General features: G+C 53.2%; 2 protein-coding genes across 5 annotated transcripts in view; both read left to right on the top strand.

Annotated features, from left to right (window-relative positions):
* Positions 1–10,481, top strand: part of AIF1L (allograft inflammatory factor 1 like) — a 24,167-nt gene extending 13,686 nt beyond the window's left edge. The window contains exons 4-6 of the mRNA XM_024126395.2: positions 1,983–2,024; positions 4,320–4,482; positions 7,673–10,481. Coding sequence (XP_023982163.1) covers positions 1,983–2,024; positions 4,320–4,482; positions 7,673–7,760 — 293 coding nt within the window. The 3' untranslated portion in view covers positions 7,761–10,481. The remainder of the gene's footprint in view (positions 1–1,982; positions 2,025–4,319; positions 4,483–7,672) is intronic.
* Positions 10,482–11,512: 1,031 nt separating this feature from the next.
* NUP214 (nucleoporin 214) overlaps positions 11,513–13,636 on the top strand; it is a 101,033-nt gene continuing 98,909 nt past the window's right edge. For 3 of the 4 annotated variants that reach the window (XM_007115570.4, XM_007115569.4, XM_007115568.4), the window contains exon 1: positions 11,514–11,659. In XM_007115570.4, the coding sequence (XP_007115632.2) occupies positions 11,615–11,659 (45 nt within the window). In that variant the 5' untranslated portion in view covers positions 11,514–11,614. Of the gene's footprint in view, positions 11,660–13,636 lie in introns of all 4 variants that reach the window. The other variant, XM_007115571.4, reaches the window with a different exon arrangement.

The following is a 13,636-nucleotide window of genomic DNA, read 5'->3' as shown; positions in this document are numbered from 1 at the left end:
TGGCTGGTCCCCCCGCCCCATCCCTTTCCCCCCCCCCCCCCCCCCCCCCCAGTGCAAAGGAGGAGCAGCCAGTCCATTCCCTTCTCTCTGGATACCAATAGGGTCACTCTTCAGAGGTGACTCTGAGAGGAGGGACACCGGTCCCAGGGGTCTAGCGACCATTCTCCTTGTCCTCATTGGGCTGTAGGATAAGGGTCCATCCTGGGACCGCAGGAGGTTACCTTGGAAGCAAAGGGACTACGGAGGTTTCAAATCATTCACTCATTTGATCTCCAAATGAGCCTTACTAGGCACCAGGCCATTTGGGGCCTGGGTACACAACGGAGAACACACGAGACGGCCCCTGGCCAAAGGAGCCCGTGTCCTAGTGGGGGAGGGGTGGTGAAGAGAGAGCAAGGAAGTAGAAAGTGTGTCAGATGGTAGCAGGTGCTTTGCGGGGGTGACTGACGGTGCCCAGTTAAAAAGGCTGTGAGAGTCTGCCTGCCGATGCAGGGGACACGGGTTCGTGCCCCGGTCCGGGAAGATCCCACTTGCCGCGGAGCGACTAAACCCGTGAGCCATGGCCGCCGAGCCTGCGCGTCCGGAGCCTGTGCTCCGCAACGGGAGAGGCCACAGCAGTGAGAGGCCCGCGTACCGCAAGAAAGAAAGAAAGAAAGAAAGAAAGAAAGAAAGAAAAAGGAAGGAAGGAAGGGAGGAAGGGAGGAAGGGAGGAAGTGCTCCGCAACGGGAGAGGCCACGGCAGTGAGAGGCCCGCGTACCGCAAGGAAGAAAGAAAGAAAGAAAAAGGAAGGAAGGAAGGGAGGAAGGGAGGGAGGGAGGGAGGAAGGGAGGAAGGAAGGAAGGAAGGAAGGAAGGAGGTCACTGGATGCCTGGGAGGAACATGCCAGGCAGAGGGGCGGCAAGCCTGCGCTCAAGGGTCACTGGATGCCTGGGAGGAACATGCCAGGCAGAGGGGCGGCAAGCCTGCGCTCAAGGGTCACTGGATGCCTGGGAGGAACATGCCAGGCAGAGGGGCGGCAAGCCTGCGCTCAAGGGTCACTGAATGCCTGGGAGGAACCTGCCAGGCAGAGGGGCGGCAAGCCTGTGCTCAAGGGTCACTGGATGCCTGGGAGGAACATGCCAGGCAGAGGGGCGGCAAGCCTGCGCTCAAGGGTCACTGGATGCCTGGGAGGAACATGCCAGGCAGAGGGGCGGCAAGCCTGCGCTCAAGGGTCACTGGGAGGACCTTGGCTTTCTCGTGCTGGCTGCTGGTGCAGAATAGACCCTGTGGCTCCTCAAGGCCACCAGACTTGTTTGCACCCACTGCCTTGTCAGGAGACACCAAGCTCGTTGCTCTGACCCCTTGATCCGGGAGGTTTAACTCCAAGTCTGTAGGTGAGGTTTGCGGGGAGGGTCTCTGCGCCCCGGGCGCTGTATGTGCCACTTTGTAGTCAAGGGCAGGTCCGCGGGCATTTCTCGGGAGAGAGCATCCGATTCTCAGTGGTAGCCATGACCCCCCCACCAAAAGTTCAGAACTACAGGGGCTTCTTAAATTGGGGCTTCTCACACCCAGCTGCCCATCCGAATCACCTGAGATAGTCTGAAAACGCACCCATTTCTGCCTCCCAAATCCTGCGGATCTGCATCTCCAGGGCCGGGAATTTATTCCAGTCACTTTACAGCCGATTTGGATGCAGCCAGCGCACACTGGGGGCCCGGGAGGAAGCCGCTGCCCTCCTCGGTACAGGGTCAGAGTGGCCTCCGGGCACCTCTCTCCGTGGTGCCTGTGAGCAGGTGATGCAGGTGGGCAAAGCCCTTTTCCCAGAGACAATGGTTTTCCCCAGAGGAATGACGGGACTTGTGTCAAAACCCCGACGTGGGGTGAGGAGGATGGTGTGGGCACCGTGGGGGCCCAGGCAACTGCCCTCAAGGGAGTCACTGGGACCCTGCGGGGGGCAACCCTGCTTCCCAGTTAATGCCAGTTTTTGCTCTGTGATTTCCAGAGAAGTACATGGAGTTTGACCTGAACAATGAGGGCGAGATTGGTGAGTGAGGCCTTGGGTGAGCCGGGGGGTGGGGTGGGGGAGAGTGCTCCGTGGGTAGGGGGTGTGGGCGTCCGGAGAACCCCACTGACTCACCTGCATGGGTGAGCGGCCTGGGGCTCTATTTTGAGGGTGACAAGCACCGACTGAAGCTTCCCCGATGGGCCAGGCCAGCCAAGCTGGCCTTGAACTTGTCTGCCTTTCTCCCTGGATCCCCTGCCCCCCAAACTCCTCTCCCCACTGCTTCCCTCCCCACCGACCCCAGCTCCCTGCCCACACCCCACCCTCCCACCCCAGATGCTCCCGGGACTCAGGATAGAGGTGCCACCCAGCCCAGGGCTGGAGATGCTCAGGCTGTTGCCACCCTGGCCCAGGGGGCTGGCATCTCCTTTGTCCCCAAGCCTGTCCTTCCATTTGCACACTGTCCTGCAGTTGACAAGGGGCTTCCATGGACATTGGTCCTCTCTTCCAGCAGACCTTTATTGTGTCCTGCCGTCCAGGCGCTAGGGGTGACAAACACCTTTTCCATGGCACTTATGTTCATGACCGTACCTTGACCTTCACCAGCAGTGTTATGACACGGTCAAGGCCGGTTTATTGTTCCCATTGTACAGATGAGGAAACCGAGGCTCAGAAAGGTGAAAGGGCTTGCTTGGGGCATGTGATCGTTAAGTGGCAGCCAGGGCCCAGATCCCAGCCTGTGGTTTCCGAGTGGGTTCTCCCTCCAGCGTTTCTCCCCCTCCTCTGTCTTCTCACATTTTTCTCCTTTTTGAATATTTTTATCCCTTTTTTTCTTAAAAATAAAGGGGGGGGGTTGTCAAATGAGTACATCGCCATCATAAAACGTTTTGGAAATCACAGCAAAGCACAAAGACAAAAGTACATCACCACAGTCCCACCTCCCAGAAATAACTGTGATAAAGATTTTGGTTTACATCCTTCCATTCTTTGTTCTAATCACAAACACTGTTCGATACCATTTTAGAACCTCCTTTTTAAATTTTTTACAGTATATTGTTAGTATTTTGACATATTCATTTTTTAAATATAATTAATGGCTGCATGATATTCCATTTGGGGACAGACTATAATTTATTCAGCCAATGCCTTAGTATCACCCATTTAAATGATGTCTGGTTTTAACTCTTATTGATAATCCTGTGAAGAACGTCTCTGTACATGCATCATTGTCCACGTTGCCGATTATTTCTTTAGAGTAAATCTCAGGAATTAGACCTTCTGGGTCAAAGGCTTTTGAAGCATCTTGCCAAATTGCCTTCCAGAAAGGTCTTGCCAATTTAGAGTCTGGCCAGCAGCGTGTAGGAGATCTTTCACTTCTTCCTGTAGAACACTGCCCAGCTTTCTTTGAAATGTCCTGGACATCCTGGCACCTAAGGGTCTGGCACCAGTCGTGCCGGCCCTGCCTCTCCGGTGAGCTGGCCCACTACTCCCCTGACCCTAAAATTGGCCCCCTGCTCCACCCGCACTCCCGCTGTCCTTTTCTGACCTGACCCATTGTTCACGGAACAATCTGAAGGAAATTGCCTCAGATCTTGGGAGCCAGGAGGTCAGAGGCAGCAACTCCTCAGAGTGTAGTGACTTTGGTGCCTCCCTTGTTTTTCTTGAATTTTGTTCTTTTGGTGGCTTTCCTGCTCTGCGGGATATTCTTGGCAGCCTCTCCCTTCCAGCGAGGTGGAGCCCGGGACCGCAGGGTGGGAGTGGCAGGTGAGGAGAAGCTGCCACCGTGCCCTGGGTCAGGGCACGGTGATGCCTGGGTCAGGCCGACTCCCTGACCCCACCTCACTGGGCCGGGACTTCCCGGGTAGCTGGAGCAGCAGAGGCTCACGGTCACCTGAACCTCAGGCAGCAGCAGAGAGAACAACAGAATGAAGAAGAGAGGCTGTGTTCTGCGCACCTGCCGTGTGCCAGGTGCTTCTGGTGCATCCTCTCTCCAGATGATCCCATCAACCCATTTTACCACTGATGGGAGTAGGGGTCAGAGAGGTTAAGTAGTTTGTCCCAGGTCCCACAGCCAAGGATAGAAGAGCCGGGTTCCACCCCAAGTCTGTCTGACTTTAGAAGCTCAAGTCCCTAACCACTCATCCATACTGCCTCCGCAGAGAGCAGGGAAGACGTGATGGGCTCATTCTCCCTGGAGGAGAAAAGCTGTTGACTGCAGTCTCCAGGGATGGGCTCTCCTGCCGGGCTTGTTCGGGGCACGGGGGGTGCCAGAGGGGAGCTTCCCCACTCAGCCCGGCCCCCTGTCTCCACTTAATGGCTCTGCTTTTCCTCCGGCAGACCTGATGTCTTTAAAGAGGATGATGGAGAAGCTTGGGGTCCCCAAGACCCACCTGGAGATGAAGAAGATGATCTCGGAGGTGACGGGCGGGGTCAGCGACACCATCTCCTACCGAGACTTTGTGAACATGATGCTGGGGAAACGGTCGGCGGTCCTCAAGCTGTGAGTACCTCCCACCTCTCCTGGGACCTCTGGAGGCAAAGTCACAGTGTGTGGAGAGGCTCCCTGGCTCGGGCACCTCAGCCAGTCCCTAGCCAGGAGGTAATTCACTATGTGATCTGCTGGGCAAGATGCTTACTTTCAATGAACATGATCTTCTTATTTGTCAAATGGTCACATTAATACGTACCTTGCAGGCAAAATGAGCCTGTAGCAGAACCTCTGGTAGAATCAGTGCTCGGTAAGTGGCCACCTGTGATGGTGACGATGATGATAAATGCACTGCTGAAACCTTCTGAGCCTCAGCTTCCTTGTTTGTAGTGACTCTACCACCCCATGGGGTTGTTGTGAGCATAACAGAGTCAAAAATCGGCTCTAAAGGGAGGTATCGTTCAAATTTTGATGCTATTTCTTGCTACTGAAACGACCTTGGGCAAATTACTTTCCTTCACCTATAAGACAGAGATGGTCATAAATATCTTGCATGAAGTGTTGTCCTGAGGGTTAATGAGATAATACATATGAAGAGTCTAGCCCAGTACCTGGCTGATGGCAAACACCTAGTGTATGGTGGCCAAAATCACACTTTGCGGGTACTTCCCCACTGGAGAGCAGCAGAGAAATTCCTTGGAGAGTCCCATGGTATGTGTTCAAGCTGTAAAGGACACTCACTTGGCTTTTATGCGATAAGATTAACTTTTTCTTAAAAAAATTGACGTATAGTTGATTTACGATATTGTGTTAGTTTCAGGTGTACAGCAAAGTGACTCAGTTACACATATGCATGTTCTGTTCAGATTCTTTTCCATTATAGCTTATGACAAGATACTGAATGTAGTTCCCTGTGCTACACCGTAAATCCTTGTTGTTTGTCTATTTTATATGTAGTGGTGTGTATCTGTAAGGTTAACTTCTTCAAATGTACCAATGTAAAATATACCTGTCTCACTTTACAAAGGGGGAAGCGGGGTGACCTGCTGGTAAGCCCACGGTTCAGGCTGGTCTGGTCGGAGTGTTTATTGTAGGCAGGGATGGGGCAGGAGGTGTGGTGGAAAAACCGTCCAGGTCAGATCATGCTGCACCTGAGAGGCCAGGTGGTAGCAATAAGAGTGGTGATGCTCTTAAAAACCACACCTAAGATTTAGTGGACATTTACTATGTATTGGGCACTTCCAATTTGATACATCTAGTCTGCATATTGACTCCTTAGATTTATCATTCATTCATTCAGCAAATATTTATTAAGCACCACCTATGTGCCAGGAGTTATGCTCGGTGCTGGGGACACATGAATTGCTTACATTCTAATGGAAAGAGACAGACAAAAACAAACAAAAGACCAAAACACCAGATCGCAATAGTGCAATACAAAGAAAAATAAAGTGGGCGAGACGAGTAGAGAGGGGCGGGATAGTGGGCAGAGAGGATCTCATTGAGCCGGTGACATTTGACCTTCTGCGCGAGGGAGACGTGAAGAAAGGAGCCATGTGAATATCTAGGGGAAAGCATTCCAGGCAGAGGAAGCGGCAAGTGCAGAGGCCCTGTGGCAGAACGGTGCTTTTATGCTCAAGGAATAGCACAGAGGCCAGTGTGCCTGGAGTGCAGTGAGTGAAGGATGAGTCTGCAGAGATGGGCAGGGGCCAGGTGATGTGGGGCTTTGTAGGCCATGGTTGATTTAGCATTTTGTACTACCGTGGAGGGGTGCCCTTGGAGTACTCTAAGCTAGGAGCTGACTTTTAAAAGGCCCCCTCCGACTGCGGTGGGGACAAGAGTGGCAGTAGGCAGGCCGGTAGGAGGCTCGTGCACTTGTGCAAGTCAGAAATGAGGCTCTCAGCCTGGAGAGGCTGTAGTGGAGGTGGGCAGGGGCTCTCAGAGTTGGGAGTGATTTTGGAGGTAGAGCTAGAAGGGTTGTTTCCAGGTTTAAAAGAAAACAAGGAGTCTGATGGTTGTAAGGTCTGGGGTCTGGGTTAACTGAGTGATGGTGCTGTTTGCTTTGAGAAAAGAGCAGGGGGGAAGGTGGGACTTGAGCTCAGTTTTGATGTATTGAATTGGAAGAGCCCCTAGACACGCAAGGGGAGAGGTTGAGGAGGGAACTGGCTGTGCAGATCTGGAGCTCAGAGGTAAGCCGTTTGTGGACTAGCACACTTTGTTGTTGTTTTTTTAAATTTTATTTTTTAATTAATTTATTTATTGGCTGCGTTGGGTCCTCGTTGCTGCGCATGGGCTTTCTCTAGTTGCGGCGAGCGGGGGCTACTCTTCGTTGCGGTGCACGGGCTTCTCATTGCGGTGGTTTCTCTTGTTGCGGAGCACGGGCTCTAGGCGTGTGGGCTTCAGTAGTTGTGTCACACTGCCTCGGTAGTTGTGGCTCGCGGGCTCTAGAGCGCGGGCTCAGTCGTTGTGGCGCACGGGCTTAGTTGCTCCACGGTATGTGGGATCTTCCCGGAGCAGGGCTCGAACCCGTGTCCCCTGCATTAGCAGGCGGGTTCTTAACCCCTGCGCCACCAGGGAAGCCCGACTATCACACTTTGGATGGGATTTAAAGCCGGGGGCGGAAGGAGCCCACCCAGGGAGGGAGTACAGAGGGTGAAGGGCACTGTCACTTGGAACAGCTCCAGGATGCAAGTGCTTTTGGCGTCCTCACTTTCAGCTGGAAACACTGAGCATCGGTGGGGTTGAGTGTCTTGCAGGAGTCACCAGCTGGGAAGGAGTAGGGCTGCGATTCAGATCCAGGCAGTTTCCCTCCAGAGGCTATACTTTGAACCCCCATCCTCTTCTGCTGCCCAGATTTTACTGTCAGAGTAGTGGGAGGTTTTTTGAAGATCTGAAGGGGTTTTGAGCAGAGCCACGGCACAGCCGAGCTCTGCTTCCTCCAGGCAGTGTGCTCAGGGGAAGGCGCATGACCTGGAAGTCCGAGGTCTCGAGTGAGTGTCGTCCTGCCTCGGGCTGCCTGTGCGACTCTGACGCGTCTCACTGCCCCTTTGTGTCTCCGTTTTCTCCTCTGTAAAATGGGACTAGCAGCCCCCTCTGTGGAGTTGCCGCATGGGCTTCTGGGAAAATCTCGCTGGAGAGCGGATGCAAGGGCATTCTGTGGAGGACACTGCCGACGTGAGGACCGGGGTGACCTTTCCCTGGACGAGGAAAGGAGTCCTAATCCTGTTTTGTGTTTTCTGTTTTTTCTCCGTTTCTGAACCAGAGTCATGATGTTTGAAGGAAAAGCCAACGAGAGCAGCCCCAAGCCAGTTGGCCCCCCTCCAGAGAGAGACATTGCCAGCCTGCCCTGAGGACCCCCGCCTGGACCTGCCCTGCCCTCCCCACTCCTATTCCTCCCTCCTGATCTCACTGCCCTTCTTGACTCATTGCGATGTGTCTTATTTGTTCTGTTTGGTCGTTGTGCGTTTGTTTTTTCATCAGCAGGGTCAGTGATCTCTTTGTATAGCACAAGTTATCTGCCTTAAAGGGGCTCTGGGTTGGGGAGTCCAGATCGCCTCCTTCTCTTTTTCCCTGCGTCTCCCCTCCCTGTGCAGAAGGGCTGACATTAAACCAAAAACCAGAGGGGGCAGGTCCAGGACAGGGAGACCAGAAGCCTGTGATTCCCACACTTGAAGCTGGTACTGTTTGTCCTTCCAGGTCACTGAGCTAAGTCCTGGTACCCTGGCCTGGCCCTGGTGAGGCCCTCAGCCCCTTTCAGAAGACCCTGGAGTCGGGATAAGGCTGCAGGGCCTCATTAGGGTATCCTCGGACAGCTCTGTGGTTCCAGTGCTCTTGAGTGGGCCAGGATGTAGCCACACAATGTCCCACCTCCTCAGCTGGTCCCCTCTCAGTCCACACTTCGTCTTATCCTTAGTGAGGTGACAGAAGGAGAGAAGGAGAGGGACTTGGCAATTTGAGCCCTTCAGGAAGGTTCCAGAGGAATCCTGTAGCCTTGCCCCCTGGCCACACCTTTACAGGCAGCTCAGAGGAAGGGTGCAGCTCCCCCTGACCCTTGCTGGGGCTTCAGAGGCAGAGGGGATCCAGGGGCCTTGGGTGAGGGGATTCAGCTCAGCCTAGTCCCACCTTTTAGGGAGGATGTTGAGGGCAACAGGATAGGAGGATGAGGACTTAAATGCTCATGGCAAAGAGAGGCAGCACCACTCTTAAGCCAGGAGCGGAGGAATAGGTTGCCTTTCTGATCCCAATCTGCTTGAAACCTGACTCTGCTTCCCCATTTGCCTTCACACCTTCCTTACACCATTCATTCATTCATTCATTCACTCACTCCGTCATTCAACAGGTATTTATTTACAACCTATTATAAGCTTTAAGTCCCCCCACTTTGTCCTGACATGTGCCATGTCCAATGTCTCTCTAATTCATCATTCTGTTTCCAAATCACTCAAAACCTTGAGCTCGGGGATTAGATTGGGGTCACCTGTGTTTTTTATTAAGGACTAGGGTTTTAGAGCCCTGATCCACCCTGTAGGTTAGCTGGGCCAGGCCTCTCAGTTCACAGGTGAGAAAACTGTGGTGACCCACAGGGATTAAGTGCCTTGCCCAAGGTCAGGGGTTAATCTGGAGATGGAAGATCCGGACCGGGGCCCAGGTGTTCAGATGCCCCGCCCAGGCCTCATCTCTGCTCTGGGCTGCCTCAGTCAGTGATGAAAACAAGGGAAGGGGCGGAGAGGGACAGTCTCTTAGGTCAACCCTTGGGCAAGGCCCTGGGCCAGGATTCACCCTTCCCGGTGCCTCCGAGGCGGCATCAGCAGGGACCCCAGCCTTGACCCCACCTGTTTTCTGGAGTCCCTTCCCCTGCCCACTCAGGACTTAGATGCACTCATCCACTGAACATGTTTATTAACCACCTGTTATGGGCCAGGAGCTAAGAACCCAGTAGTGAAATGGACAGACTCATGGGATTTAGAGTCTAGTGGGGAAGTCAGACCCAGGCGACGGACGTTAGGAAAGGAGGATATGAGGTGACTGCAGGGCACTCCTGGGGGCCTAACTGGGCCCCACACTGGGCAAGGGTCTTGGAGAAGCCTTCGCAAACCTGAAGCGGAGAGCTGTGGGGGGCGCTGGAGCCCCTGGGAGCTCCCTGTGGCTCCTCTGACCCGTAATCAAGGCCAAGGAGCTGACTTTACAGCAGCTGGAGGGAGTGAAGCAGGTAGGGGGTGGGGAAACGGCCAGGTTGGGTTAAACGGCCACTGGTCTCGACCAGTTCAGGAACAAGACTATTTGGCCATGACAGGCTGATCTTCGGCTTAAGGAGGTACTTCAAATGCATAAGCCTAGTTGAAGTTTAAACCCCAGCAAAACATTCCACCCTGTAAATGTGAAATCTCACCCCCACTCCCTCCCCTGCCTTCCCCCCCCCGCCCCCCCCCCCCCGAGATCCTTAGATGAGCAACTGCCTGTCTCCACCCCTTCCTACTGCCTCTCCTTTCTGGGACAGGCTGAGACCTTTGAGCAAGGCAATGCCTTCCTTGACTACCCATCATAGTCAGTGTATCTGTACCTCACTCAGACAGGAGGACAGAACAAACCAGGCTTATTTCAGCGGGTTACACACTTTACAAGACTGCAGGAAACCTTAAGGGAGGAGAGCAAGTGGCTGTGTCCCCAGCTTCTAGAAAGGGCAGGAAAGAGTTCTCTCATTGGATGGGGAGTGTCCTGGGAAACTTTACCAGCTCCTTCATCGTTTGGAATTCAACTTCCAGAGGGAGAGGGTCTCAAGAGTGGTCCTGGAAAGCGGGGGGTGGTCTGCATGTATTTCAGGTTGTGGCTATTAGCTCTAAGACTCTTACTTCTCTGGCTACGGGCTCAGCTTCTAGGAGTTCAGCTGTCTTCTTGCTGAAAGACCAAATCTAACTAATATAACCAGCAGCTTGGGGACTGCCGAGTATGGCTCTGTCCCTGCCATTCAAAAGGAAGGAGTGTGTCGGGCAAGTTCAAGTGGATGCAGTATGTGTGTGCGTGTGCGTGTGCGTGTTGAGTATGTGTGGTACTGGACTGGAAATAAAACAGACAAACTTATCAACGTCTTGACTGGTGTATTTTGGGGGTGGTTCCGGGGTGAGCAAATTCAGAAGAGCTAGCTGATATAGTGACATGACTGAATGTGTCCTGTGTGCCTTTACCCCTCACAGCAACCCCATGAGTAAGGTTCTATTATATCATCCTAGTTTGATAAATGAGGAGCAGGCTTGGAGCAGATAAAGAGTTTGCTGAAAACCAAAGAGTGAGTGGCAGAATACACCCCCCCCTCCTGGAGCTAACCCATGGGCTCCAAGTTAAGAATCTCTGTCCTAGAGCATTTGTAATATAATTCAACTACAAAAATCTCTACGTAGGACTGTGTAATAGCCAGCAATCAGCAAGGCTGAATTCTAATCCAGCCTTCACCACCTTCTGACTGAGGGGCATTGGGGAATTTTCTTAACTTCTCTGTGCTTCCAGCTGCCTCATCAATTAAATGGCAATGATAACCACTAGGTGACTAGGATGTCTTTGCGCAGTGTTTTGCGCAGTTTCCAGGCTTGTTACTCCAACGGGTAAACAAAGCTGATCGCTGGGGCCCTTTAATATCCCCTTTCAGCCTTCAGACACGTAAGGGTTTCCGTGGCGAGAACCCGGCCCCCCAACTTTGAGAACCTTTTTCCTCCACACTCCTCTAAAGCCTTTCTCAGAAGCTACAGCCCCTTGGAAATATTTGTCAAGTTCCCAACTCCTCTGAAATCGGAACTCTTAACAACCACCGACATCCAAAGACTACTGCGCAGTTTCAACGAAACGAACGTGGAGGACTCGCGCTTGCACTTCCCAGGGTGAGATACCAACAGGAAGCAAGCGCGCTCCACCTGAAAACGCGGTGGCTGCCCCTGGACGCTCCCGGGCGCAGGCACACGGACCCCGGGCCACGCCCCCTACTCTGTCAGAGCCGGCGAATGGGAGGCGGCGGCCAGAAGGGCTCGCGACTTTAAACGGTCCCTCCGCCTCCCTCGGCCCGAAACGGGTGATGTCATCGAAGCGCGCCGGAAGTGCGTCATGCCCGCGCGCCGCTAGAGCTGAGGGAAGGAAGTTGGCCTGGGAACCGCCTGGGCTGTGTCTGTAAGGACGCGGGCAGCTGCGGTAGCTGCTTTGACCAGTTGAGGGCGGCGCGATGGGAGACGAAATGGATGCCGTGATCCCCGAGCGGGAGATGAAGGTCAGACACTGGCCGGGGCCTCCCTCCCTTCCTTAGCTCTGGTGTTGCCTTGGAGCCCCGCTGACCCGGGAAGCTCGGATGTCCGCTGACCCGCCACCCCCTCCCCGCCCCCCCCCCCCCGCCCCCGCGCCTCCTGCTTGGGCAATTTGCCGCTTTCAGAGTTCTCATTACCGCGTCCTGGAGCGCTGTGCAGTGCAATCGGCGTGAAAGCCCCCACCGAATGCGTTTTCCGCGTCCCCTGTTGGTCTTGTGCGAGCCTCTTGAGTTATCCTAGCTACTTTAATGTGGTGATCGGAGTAGTGGTACTAACTACTGTTTATTGAGCGTTTACTGTGCCAGGCACTGATAATTATCACAGCAACCCTACGAAGTACTTGTTAATGTAGAGGAGCAAATTGAGGCTCGGTAAGTAACTTACCCAAAGCCGCATTTGACAAGCGGGCTGAAAACCAGATTGTTGTTACTGTTTTTAAGACCCTCCTCTCCCGCTGTACTAGTGAGGCGGTCCACGCTTGCCTAATGCAGAGCCAGGGTTCCCCCCCCCCCCCCCCCCCCGCCCCCGCGCCTCCTGCTTGGGCAATTTGCCGCTTTCAGAGTTCTCATTACCGCGTCCTGGAGCGCTGTGCAGTGCAATCGGCGTGAAAGCCCCCACCGAATGCGTTTTCCGCGTCCCCTGTTGGTCTTGTGCGAGCCTCTTGAGTTATCCTAGCTACTTTAATGTGGTGATCGGAGTAGTGGTACTAACTACTGTTTATTGAGCGTTTACTGTGCCAGGCACTGATAATTATCACAGCAACCCTACGAAGTACTTGTTAATGTAGAGGAGCAAATTGAGGCTCGGTAAGTAACTTACCCAAAGCCGCATTTGACAAGCGGGCTGAAAACCAGATTGTTGTTACTGTTTTTAAGACCCTCCTCTCCCGCTGTACTAGTGAGGCGGTCCACGCTTGCCTAATGCAGAGCCAGGGTTCATCACTTACCCTACAAGAGCTTTAGTTAACTAGGATCGGAGGGCTGTTTCGGTACTGGAAATCAGCCTGAAGTCAGGAGACTTGAGAGGGCCAGGTGATCCAAATGATGGTTGTAAACACCCGAAAGGAAATAAGTTGTAGGACTATTTTAGGCATTTGAACAACAAATCACTGAAATGCATTAGGGAGTAGTAATCCACACCATGTTTAGAATTGTGATGCTCTCGTGCTTCTTGAGAATCACCGCCAAGGGTGAGCAACCCAATGAGAGTGCGCCATATTTCATATGCTGGAGCACAAGGATAAAAAGGTTTTGGAACCACAGACTTAGAAAATGATGGCCTCCCTTTGAGTTTCTGATTACAAGACCCAAGTAGGATATTTGGGGTTATCAGGATGAGAATTAACAAAAAAGGTTGAAAATTTTATGGTCTGACCTGGAAAGCCGTGTGGATTTCTTTTTTTTCTTTTTTTTTTTTTCCTTTTTTTTGCGGTACGTGGGCCTCTCACTGTTGTGGCCTCTCCCGTTGCGGAGCACAGGCTCCGGACGCGCAGGCTCAGCGGCCATGGCTCACGGGCCCAGCCGCTCTGCGGCATGTGGGATCTTCGCGGACCGGGGCACGAACCCGTGTCCCCTGCATCGGCAGGCGGACTCTCAACCACTGCGCCACCAGGGAAGCCCAGCCGTGTGCATTTCTGATCACCATACTCAGTTGGAATTAAGAAGAGTATTTCAGTTAATCTTTTAGCAAATATGTTTTAAACATTGAATCCAAGGAAATCAGCATGTGGGGTGTGTTAGGGATCCTGTATGAAACACCGTAAATGGACACAAATGAAGGCTGAGAAAGGCTGTCTTTGGCTTTTACACTTTTTAGAGTGTAAGCAAAAGGAGATTCATATTCTTTTCACCAAAACCTTGACTTAAAGATAGGTTTAGGGGCTTCCCTGGTGGCGCAGTGGTTGAGAGTCCGCCTGCCAATGCAGGGGACGCGGGTTCGTGCCC

Source organism: Physeter macrocephalus, chromosome 13, assembly GCF_002837175.3.
Source record: "Physeter macrocephalus isolate SW-GA chromosome 13, ASM283717v5, whole genome shotgun sequence".
In the NCBI taxonomy this organism is placed as follows: domain Eukaryota; kingdom Metazoa; phylum Chordata; class Mammalia; order Artiodactyla; family Physeteridae; genus Physeter; species Physeter macrocephalus.
Note: the sequence above shows the minus strand (reverse complement) of the source record. Positions and strands in the feature narration are given on the sequence as shown.